This window comes from Grampus griseus, assembly GCF_964374135.1.
Source record: "Grampus griseus genome assembly, chromosome: 2".
Lineage (NCBI taxonomy): Eukaryota > Metazoa > Chordata > Mammalia > Artiodactyla > Delphinidae > Grampus > Grampus griseus.
The window spans coordinates 28831944-28843208 of NC_139018.1; the positions used below are offsets into that span (position 1 = coordinate 28831944).

At 43.8% G+C, this 11265-nt stretch overlaps 1 protein-coding gene across 5 annotated transcripts; it reads right to left on the bottom strand.

The window, feature by feature from the left end:
• Positions 1-235: 235 nt before the first annotated feature.
• On the bottom strand, positions 236-8988 carry LOC309818603 (acyl-coenzyme A thioesterase 6-like). Of its 5 annotated transcripts, XM_082648387.1 has the most exons (4): positions 8368-8988; positions 6198-6400; positions 3768-4369; positions 236-1311 (listed from the first exon to the last, which is right to left on the bottom strand). In XM_082648387.1, exons 1-4 carry the CDS (start codon positions 8951-8953, stop codon positions 1242-1244), a joined length of 1461 nt encoding a protein of 486 aa, XP_082504513.1. In that variant the 5' UTR covers positions 8954-8988; the 3' UTR covers positions 236-1241. The 5 variants fall into 5 exon arrangements, 4 of the variants coding, with proteins under 4 accessions (XP_082504513.1, XP_082504511.1, XP_082504510.1 ...); XM_082648385.1 differs by lacking the exon at positions 3768-4369; XM_082648384.1 differs by lacking the exon at positions 236-1311 and having other exon boundaries at positions 2374-4369.
• Positions 8989-11265: the final 2277 nt, after the last annotated feature.

An 11265-nucleotide genomic window follows, 5' to 3' on the forward strand; every position in this document is an offset into this window, starting at 1 on the left:
ATATATATCTTATCCCTCTTACCCCATAAATAAGATTGTAATTATCATGTATTCTGATTTATGGATGGAAAATATTTGCCACTGAAAGCACATGGTTACTGGACCAACAACCCTGTCTTTTTGAAAAGTACTTGTTTAAAGTCTCTCTGTCTTTGGAGAATACATGGCTGACTCCCAGTTTTAGAAAACAACTCAAGTAATTTAAAAAAAAAAAAATTTATTTATTTATGGCTGCGTTGGGTCTTCGTTGTTCACGAGCACTTTCTCTAGTTGCGGCGAGCCGGGGCTACTCTTCGTTGCGGTGTGTGGGCTTCTCATCGCAGTGGCTTCTCTTGTTGTGGAGCACAGGCTCTAGGCACGCGGGCTTCAGTAGTTGCAGCATGTGGGCTCAGTAGTTGTGGCTCACGGGCTTAGTTGCTCCGTGGCATGTGGGATCTTCCCGGACCAGGGCTTGAACCTGTGTCTCCTGCACTGGCAGGCGGATTCTTAACCATTGCGCCACCAGGGAAGTCCCTAACTCAAATAATTTTGACTTCTGCCACCCACATCCATCATTATAGTGGCCATAAATATTGGATGTTGTGCATCTCTGCATGTACCACCTGAAAAAACAGAATGCTTCCCACAAGCTTTTATCTTTCCAGTGTGCAAAGACCATTTAAAATGAATGTACACAATGGCTTAACCATGATACTCTGAAAGAATTAAGAAGTGTTTGTGGTTTTCAGTTTGCTGAAAATTGTAACAGGTTTATACAAATATTTCTTAAAGGATCAGTGGTTGACAAAAACATGTATCAATATTTGCTTTCAAAATGGTTCATTGGCCTTTCTCATCCTGATGGAAGTACATTCAAGGGCATTAGGCGTACAAACAAAAGCAGAACAATGGGCTGAATTTGGTTATATTTTCTGATTTTTTGTTTTTGAATATATGATCCAACTTTTTTTTTTTTTTTGGCTGTGTTGGGTCTTTATTTCTGTGCGTGGGCTTTCTTTAGTTGCGGCGAGCGGGGGCCACTCTTCATCGCGGTGCGCGGGCATCTCACTGTCGCGGCCTCTGTTGCGGAGCACAAGCTCCAGACACGCAGGCTCAGTAGTTGTGGCTCACGGGCCTAGTTGCTCCGCGGCATGTGGGATCTTCCCACACCAGGGCTCGAACCCGTGTCCCCTGCATTGGCATGCAGATTCTCAACCACTGCGCCACCAGGGAAGCCCTTGATTTGTTTTTTGTTGCTGTTGTTAAGTGTCTCCAACTAAGTTTCTTTTAGGCTTCAACTTCTTTGAGCCACTAAGCATCAAGGAAAAATTACTGTCATTGAAAAACAAAAATCAGTATGTTAAAAAATGTTTCCTTATTTCTTATTTTAAGCCTAAACTCTCCATCTCCCTCTCATGGGTGGGTCAAATAGTGGGCAGTGGGGGGCGCGCTGGTCACACCCCTGTGTCTGTGATGCCTGTGGCAAAAATATTGCTGGAATAGGTCTCTGCGGTGAGGAGAGCTCAATAAAATGGTGGTTTCCAAAATAAATACATAAATCTGAACTCTCCAGTTTGGCTTATGGAGCCTCCATTATGGGACCCTAACTTATCCTTGACTTTCCAGCTAAGTAATCCTCACCAGTCAGCTCTGCACTATTTGAGCTTCTCTCCTCAGGTTGGAAGGCTGTAGAGCCAAATGGTTAATGAAGGCCATGGACTTTGGAGTTGGACTGGCCCAGCTCTCTCATCAACCAGATATATTTCTTAACCCTCCTGGGTCTCAATTTCCTCATCTGAAATAATAAGAGCTAATATTTGAGAGTTTAAATATGTTACGTGCTTTACTTGGATGACCTAATTTAATCACAACAGCCCAATGAAGTAGTTTCTATTCTTATCACTATAATTATCCCCACTTTATAGATGAGGAAATCGAGGCTTAGAGAGGTTAATAACTTACCCAAGGTCACACAGTAAGCGATGGAGCCTGGGACTTATATCTACTGTAGAGGCAACCTTGAGGGTACTACCCTTTACATCATTTAATGTTTCTTAGTAAGACAGCCTTTGGGAGAAACTGATTTCTAAGCTTTGATTTTATTTTATGAAGGCTGTAAATTTTGTGTAACTGATTAGGTTTCCTTCTCTGCATAAACCACTAGAAAACAAATGACTGAACGAGTGGCCCAATCAAGGCAAGTATGTAGGCCTCATAATAAGCACTATTGTGTTGACCTCATTTCTGGCTCCATTTTATGGATACCTTTTCTGTTTCTCCCTTTTAATTCACATTTACCACATTTTAGGTAGCTTTGTAACAACCTGAAATTCTTTTTCAAATCTTAGAGACAGGGGCCATATATGATCAACTCTGAGGGGAAAGTGACCAAATATCTTAGTCAGTATAGGGCATTCCAAGGCTACTTTATTAGTAAGGAAGAAATTAGGATGTAGGGCCATCCCTACACCTAGTGCTTTAGTACACAGATATGTTTAGTCATCACCCTCATGTTTAAGCTTCTGGTGTTACCTTTCCGCCCCTCACTTCTCTCACCCTCCCAGCCATTTTCCTTATAACTTCTTCCTATGATACCCCATCCCAAAGACATCTCTAGAGTGGCAGGACCACCTCAGAGTGAGTTAAAGCACAGGCTCTAAGGATTCAAATCACAGAAAATTATACTCATAGTGAATAAATACACTCAACACGTATTTTTAACAATTGGTCAAAATTAAGTAAGGAACCCTTCTCATTAGATTAAGATTTAATGGGCATTTGCTTGAATAGACTCAAATTGGTGAAAGACAATATGTGCCCAGCAAGCCAAGTGATGTGTCTCAGAAAAATATTCTTGCACTCAGGGAAGACCCTCTGCTCTGGTCTCATGACTCTAGATAGTGCCCAGTATAAGGCAATGGATTGAGATAGACTGATCCCAGTCCTTCCCAGTAGGAATGTAATAGGAACCGATGGTACCAGGAAGAAGTCTAATTTGTCAGGTATAACCTGACATCCAAAGATTAAGTCCTGAATATCTATTGGCATCGAGGCATTTCGCTAGGTAGCCAAGTACTGAGATTGAGAATTCAGACGGTAAATACAGAGGAAATATATCAACAGTATATATCAATAAACTGTTTTGCTTACAGCAATTTTCTTTGGTAAAGGATTCAATTTTACTTTGTAAAGTATCCTTTGAATTTTAAATTCAAAATTTGTAAAGGATACTTTATCAGTAAGGAAGAAATCGAAGTCTAGGGCCTCATTCATAAAATAAAAGCAAAGCTTAGGATACTAAGTATGTCAATGCCCCCAGTCTTCAAAGTGGGGTTCAGAAACAAGAACGAAGCAGAGTCCACTCCTTAAGGGGCTCAAGTGCGCAGGTTCCCAAGGTTCAGACATGGTCAGTTAGGACCCAAAGAGTATATGGGACTCTTAGCAGTACAAAAGCTCAGTCCTCAGAACCAGAACAGAAGGCCAAATCTAGGCCAGCAGTTGAGACTTGGGCAGGCACTTCTTACATTTTTCCTGCTTAAGGTTAAGATTGGTCCTACAGATAAGATCAGAGTTAAGCCTATACACTGGGAAAAGTTCAGGGGAGAAAGGGATGGACCCAGCAGTGAAGAGAGTAGTGTTGCTAAGGCTCAGAATCCAGTAGGACCTGACAATGAAGCTGAGATGGTTGCTTTGTTACAAAAAGGTTCCTAGGTTCTCTGGAAAACCTAATACATGTTGTATGACTAGGATTTTTATTAACAGTATATGGTCTATGATTACAATGTTACAATTTGCTGGGCTTGACAGATGTTTTACCATTGAGGTGTTTATGGAAGAAAGTTTGGATTTGCTGCCAGGCATCTACCTGTGCCCTTGAGTGAGCCTTTGGCTCACCTCCATAGAATACTGGTTGGTCCAAAACTGCATGCACAGAGGCTCTACAAAGAGGAAAATAAGGTGGATCAATACAATGGCCAGTTCCTGGGTAGTAGATTATCTGGGGTCTGTCTTTCCCATGGGCTTGTAACCGTTCAGAGGCTATCTGAGCATAGAATTCACTCTTCCAGTTATGATCATCCATGCCAACGATAAACAGGAAGGGTCCCTGGGCCTTTTCCAATGGAATAAGACTTCGGTGGTTGGGTTTCTCCAGTGGGTCATTCCAAATATCCTCCAAATTCAAAAGGCCTGACTCAGTGATTTTATATTTTCCTGGGTCACTGCTGAGATTAGGAATAATCATATCCTTGTAATGCAGAGGAGCTATTGTGTTGGCCACACAGGCATTAATAACTGCAGTAGCTGTGATGCCCTTCAAGAAAGAGGCCATTGAGAGACACAGGTCACCTCCTTTGGAGAAGCCAAGAAGCCCAATACTAGGGCCTTTCACCTGATGAAAAGAGAGAAAGAAAAAGAGAGAGAACAAGTCTAGAATTCATAAAGGGAGAACTTAAACTGTGATTTTACATTGTCTAGGCAGCTTTCTCAAATGTCATTTGCTTTCCTTTCTTATGCAACAATCCACAAAGTTCAAACGTATCTTCTAATAAGCAAATCAATTTTTTTTTTTTTGGCTGCGCTGGCACGGCATGCAGGATCTTAGTTCCCTGACCAGGGATTGAACCCGTGTCCCCTCCATTGGGAGCACGGAATCTTTACCACTGGACTAACATGGAAGTCCCAAACAAATCAATTAATTTCCTGGTACACAGGCCCTCCACTAACATTTATGGTGACTAGGTCAAGAGTACACACAGAGGCCCATATACCCTATACCTAAATACTTAAAAGTTATAAATATTTGAAAATTAAATAAAATATATTCTTTTCTGCTACCTTGATAAATATACCTCCATAACAACTTATAAGGTCAAGTTCAAATTTCATATCTTAGAACTTCCTGGAGTTCTGTACTAGAACATGGTATGGGGGGAGTGCCAGCCCCTGGCCCTAGTCCCTGGTCCTTGGCCAACTCTCTTTCTCTTCCCATCCCTGCCTGGCTCCATCATGTACCATAAGGGCCCTCTCACACATGCGTTTGGACACCCTAGCCTATATGTTTAAGGCCTAGGTGTGTTCACATTAATGGACCCAGAGAAGAGGCATAGGGCTTGGAAGCAGGATCAGAGCTGGTTGGAAGATAGTTGTGGGGTTCCAGATCCAAAGGGCATGGTGTGAGGGGCACATGGGTTCCAGGTAGACACATTCCCTTGGCCCCTCAAACTCTGCACCCTGTGGTCAGGGATGCAGCCAAAGGAAGGCCAGAGAGTGGTCATCTAAAACAAAAGGTCCAGAGCAGAAGCCCCTCTTGCCTAGGTCTAAGGGCAGAACTGATAGTATATATTGGTCTCTTCTTGTTCCTGGGGCCTTTTATCCCATAAATAAACCAGTCATCACAGTTCATGATCATCTAGGTTTTAGCAGCTCTATTGAGACCAGTCCCTGAATTCTAACAGAGTTAGACCTTGCAGTACATCTTACTCCTTAACATTAGAATGTTTGGGTTTCTTTAAGTCTAGATAGTAGCAAAGACTATGTATTCCATTGATAATCATACCAAAATGTTTTAATTAATTTTTCCAGTCTCATATAAGAACTTTCTCTACAAAACCACAATACCATTAACACACTTAACAAAATTAATGGTTCCTTAATATCATCGAATACACACCCCTATTCAAATGTCACCAATTGTCTCAAAAATCTCTTTACAGTCACTTTTTTCTCTATACATTTACATTAATCTTTTTTTTGGGGGGGGGGTCGTGCTGCACAGCATGCGGGATCTTAGTTCCCCAACCAGGGATCAAACCCCCATCCCCTGCAGCAGAAGCGCAGAGTCTTAACCACTGGACTACTGGGGAAGTCCCTACCTTACTCTTACAAATGAGAAAAACTGAATTCCAGAAAGGGAAACTGCCTTATTCAGGATTATAATGCCACTTGGTGGTAGATACAGAACCAGAACTTAAGGTTAGTAACTTTTTAGTCTAGCTCTTTGAATTCTGGTCAAGAACTAAAGGGAACTAAACAGTTGAGTCTTAAGGGATTGGAGAGAGATGGGCAGAAATGAAAATAATAATCCTAACAACTTTTGAAGGAGCCTTTGTGTCTCATGGCATATTTCCAGCCCTGGGTGTCCTGGTAGAGCTTTTGGATCCAGCCCTGTGTCTGCTCTACCCCCTCTCCTCTGCATTCAGGTGAGCACCAGAACCCACCTTTGGATGTTGCAGCATGAAGTCCACAGCTTCTTCAAAGTACTCCAGGCACACGTTATTCAAATATTTAGGGAGGTCTTCAAATCTGAAATAAGCCAGAGCGAGCACAGCAAAACCATGTCCAGCCAGGAGGCTGGCCCTGTATTCACAAAGGCCACCACCACTTCCAAAAAGATCGAGGATTCCAGGGAATGGTCCTGTGCCTGGAGAACACCACAAATCATAAGGAGTTTTAGACACTCAAAAGACATTCTTGGGTTTCAGATTTTGGCAGTCAGCAAAGAGAAGTTTTTAAAGCAAGGAAGGTTGTGGGTGGGAGTTTGGTGGAAAAGGACTCTTTTTACTTTGTCTTTTTTTTTTTTAATAAACTTTGGGGAGAAGGGAGGGGGGAAAAATGCCTTATTTTCTCCGTAATTTTTCATATATTTGCAAAAAACAACAACGATAATATAAACCAAATTAGAAATAACATAAGATGAAATGTACATTTTCCACCAAATTTTCCTCAAAAAAACCCCCCAAAAACTGAGAATGCTTTGACAGCTGTAAAGCGCTCTACATATACAGGGGATTATTAGAATATACTCCCCACCTCCTTTACACCCTCTGCTCCAGCCTTAAAGAACGCCATTCCTAAATGTGCTATGCTCTCTTTGGCCCTGAAAATGGTGTACACTATTCTCCTCCCCTCTCCACCATTTCTGAACTGGTTGACTCATCAGTCTTCAAATCTAAGTTTAGAGCTCCCTTCCTGGAAGACTTCCCAGATGCCCTCCAAGGCTGAGTTGAATTACATAGCCTTTGATATGTTCCCACCAGCACCCTGGGCCTGTACCTCCCCTATCATAGCACTTACCACACTTACAGATCCAAGTATAGTTGCCGGTATCCTCTATTAGGCGGTAGGTACAGTGAGGCCCATGTCTGAATTTGCTAGCTACTGTATGTAGCACAGTCCTTGATTTAACACATATTTGTTAAATAATTGAACTTTTCTGCATTATTTACAAAAGCCTTTGAGTCAGAAAACAATAAATTTTAAATGGGCCACAGAGTAGATACTAAAATAGTTAACAACTGACTTGATTCAAATATCGCAGCTGGGCAGTGAAAGATTTTTTTTTTGAAATATTTTTTAAAAAATTAAAGTCTTTAGGAGATTCTTATTGAATCAGTCAGTATGATTTATTGAGCTCTTATTATATCCCTGTGTAAGTCTCTAGGCATACAGAGATATGGAGATGTATAAGTGCCAATTCCAGACCCAGGAGTTCACAGTTGAGTGGGCAGTGCTAGTTAAGGCTGTGAATTGCTGAAGAGCTGTAAGAATAAAGCAGGGCCTCCTGTTTTGGAGAATAATCACAGAATTCAGTTTAGGAATTCTGTGAGCAGTGGCAACTCCAGCATTTCTATATATAGCAGGGGTTTCAGTCAGGAATTTGGTTGGAAGGGGTGGGTCAGTTGTCTTGTTTACAGGCCACTTTTACCTATCAAGCACCTTGTTTTTACTTAGACTAGGGTTTCTCAACCTTAGCACTATAGACATTTTGAGTAAGATATTTCTTTGTTGTGGGGCTGTCCCATGGATTGTAGATGTTTAGCACCTACCCACTAGATGCCAACAGCACCCTCTCCAATTGTGACAATCAAAAATGTCTCCAGATATTACCAATTGCCCCTGGAGTGGAAGAGAATCATTCCAGGTTGAGAAACACTGACAGACTGTTTATTATGGGGGAGGGGACCTTCAGGGAGTTTTTTTGTTTGTTTTTTAGTATTATGGGGCACTGCCTCTATCTCTGGGTTTTAGTTTCCTTTGAAGTTTGATGTGAAAGAAGGCCCAAATCACTCCTGCACACCAGCAGAAGTCACTGCCTAATATTAGTATCTGAGACAGAGCTGCATGGCTGGCACATAGCAGCATAAATACACTTTTTGAGTACTCTGAATGAACTTTTAGCATATAGCTGAGGGAATGGCAGTACCTCCAGGAAGTGTCCTGAAATTTAGAGGAGAAACTTCCACCCAGAATTCATGATAGACTTTGGAGCTTGGGGACGAATTTAGGGAAGTTCCACAACCACGGGGTTCCCTAGACAGGCAAGGGGCCGCCCAGGGTCTCAGGACTCTACCTGGCTTTCCACAACAGCCTGGGAAGTGGGCTGCTCACCTGGCGGCAGGAAGAGCGTGGCGCGCACCCGGCCCACGCGCACGGGCTCGCGCCGCACCCCCGGCGCCAGGAAGTCGCGCTCGTTCACCGCCCGGCCCAGGAGCCCTCCGGCTTCCGGGTCGTGGCCATCGAGCACCTCCAGCTCCACGGCGAAGGGCGTCTGTACGTCCCGCTTCACCAGCCGCAGCAAGGGCTTCTCGGGCTCTAAAGCCCAGAGGAGCCCCATGGGCTCGAGGCCCGTGAAACTGCCGCCCAGCGCGGGCGTGCGCTCGAGGTCCAGCTGGCCGTGGGCGTCGGCGCAGTAGCGCGCGTGGGCTCGGAAGAGCTCGTCCTTCTCGTCGCGCAGGGACGCGCGCAGCGTGACCGGCTGTCCCGGGGCCAGGCCGCGCACGGCGATGCGCACCGGCTCGTCCCAGCGGCAGCGGCCCGCGGGCTCCAGCGTCACTGTCACCGCCATCCTGGCAGGGGCCCAAGAGTTTGGGTCACCGGTCCTGAGCTTTGTAGGCCCTGCCAACCGCGCCCAGGGTGTCGGGTCCCATCGACAGAGTCGGAAGGGTCGCAGGAGAGCCGGAAATGAGACCACCATTTTGCGCCTTTTTCAGATCTCAGGTCAACTTCAGAGGGCTGTGAAGAAGGTTAAAAACCAGAGTCCCTCTAGCGACAGGCTGCCTACCTGCAGCCTAAGGCCTCATGGGGCCGAGCAGCCTGCTATATAACTCTTTGGAGGGCCGCGAAGTCCTGCCGATCAGTGGCCGACCTTTAAAAGCAAGAGCGAAAGCAGACACACAGGAACTTTATGTTGGGAAGAATTTTCCTAGTTTTGCCTCTCAGAAGGCAAGACTGTAAAGGTAAATCGCTGGCTGCCGAGTGAGAGCAAATTGCTGTTGATATTTAAAACGTATTGGGATTGAAAACAATGCTTGTAAAATCAATAACAGGATTTCAGTCAGTGGTGATTTAGAAAGCTCTTCCTATAGAGGAACAATGTCAGCCATAATTAACACAAAATTCATTGTTTTCTGTAATTCTCAGTCAACACCCAGATCCATCTGCTTTTCTGATAACCCCAAGTGAGAGTTAAAGGGGAAAGAGGCAGGAAGTGGGAACAGACTCCCAGTTATTCCAGTATCCTAGGTGTGGTTTCACTGATGATCCTGGGCCTGGTACTATTTCCTATTACCATTTGGTAGGACAAGAGAGCTCCACGTTTCTGTTTTTAGCAGCCAGTATCTATCCATTTGAGTATGTTCTTTCTCCAAGATTGCAATACCTTAATTTCAATAATCATCTCATGGTTAATAGTGTTGTATCAATGTTAACTTCCTGATTTTGAAATTGTGTACTATGGTTATGTAAGAAGTTAACATTAAGGGAAATCAAGATGAAGAGTATAGCTGGGCTATTTTTGCAACGTTTTTGTAACTCTAAAATTATTGCCAAATAAAAAGTTAAAATACCAGGGAGTGATAAAACCACCCTAGAGGATTCCTTTGGTCCTCTGTGTCCAACTTGTAGGGGTAGTAAAACCTGCTCACCTCAGTCAGATCCTTGCTCTTCCATATCCTTGAACACATAGTCTTTCCCATTTGATTGAAGTTTCCAGGAATTTGCATTATGTCTGATCCTGTATCCAAAATCCCGTGCCTTCGGTTTTTAAGTAAAAATAAAAGACACATTTTTTATTTTCACCAAAACCTTTTTGAACAACATATTCACCCTTTTTTTCCACTACCTTCTGCCATTTTTCAGGCAACTTCATGATTCCATCTTCCCAAAACTTTTTATCCTTTTGAGCAAAGAACTGTTGCAGGTGCCTTTTACAGTTTTCCAGGGAATTGAAATTTTTTCCATTAAAAGAATTTTGTAAAGACTGAAATAAATGGAATTCCGAAGGTGCAATGTCTGGTGAATACAGCGGATGAATCAGAACTTCCCAGCCAGGGCTTCCCTGGTGGCGCAGTGGTTGGGAGTCTGCCTGCTGATGTAGGGGACGCGGGTTCGTGCCCCGGTCTGGGAGGATCCTACGTGCCGCGGAGCGGCTGGGCCCGTGAGTCGTGAGTCGTGAGTCGTGAGCCGTGGCCGCTGAGCCTGAGCGTCCGGAGCTTGTGGTCCGCAATGGGAGAGGCCGCAGCAGTGAGAGGCTCGCGTACCGCAAAAAACAAACAAACAGAACTTCCCAGCCAGGTTGTAACAGTTTTTGCCTGGTCATCAAAGAAACATGTGATCTTGCGTTATCCTGATGGAGGATTATGCGGATTCTGTTGACTAATTCCGGACACTTTTCATCAAGTGCTGCTTTCATTTCGTCTAATTGAGAGCAGTACTTGTTGGAATTAATCGTTTGGTTTTCCAGAAGGAGCTCATAATAGAGGACTCTCTTCCAATCGCACCGTATACACAACATCACCTTCTTTGGATGAAGACCGGCTTTTGGTGTGGTTGGTGGTGGTTCATTTCACTTGCCCCACCATCTCTTCCATTCCACATTCTCATACAGTATCCACTTTTCATCACCCGTCACAATTTGTTTTAAAAACGGAATGTTTTTGTTACGTTTAAATAGAGAATTGCATGTGGAAATACGGTCAAGAAGAGTTTTTTCGCTTAATTTATGTGGACCCCAAACATCAAAGCGATTCACATAACCAAGCTGGAGCAAATGATTTTCAGCGCTTGATTTGGGTATTTTGAGTATGTTGGCTATCTCCCTCGTAATATAACGTCGATTGTTCTCAGTTAATGCCTCCACGTGATTGCTATCAACTTCAACTGGTCTACCCGACCGTGGAGCATCATCCAGCAAGAAATCTCCAGCACGAAACTTGACAAACCATTTTTGACATGTTCAGTCAGCCATAGCACCTTCTCCATACGCTGCACAAATCTTTTTTGTGTGTT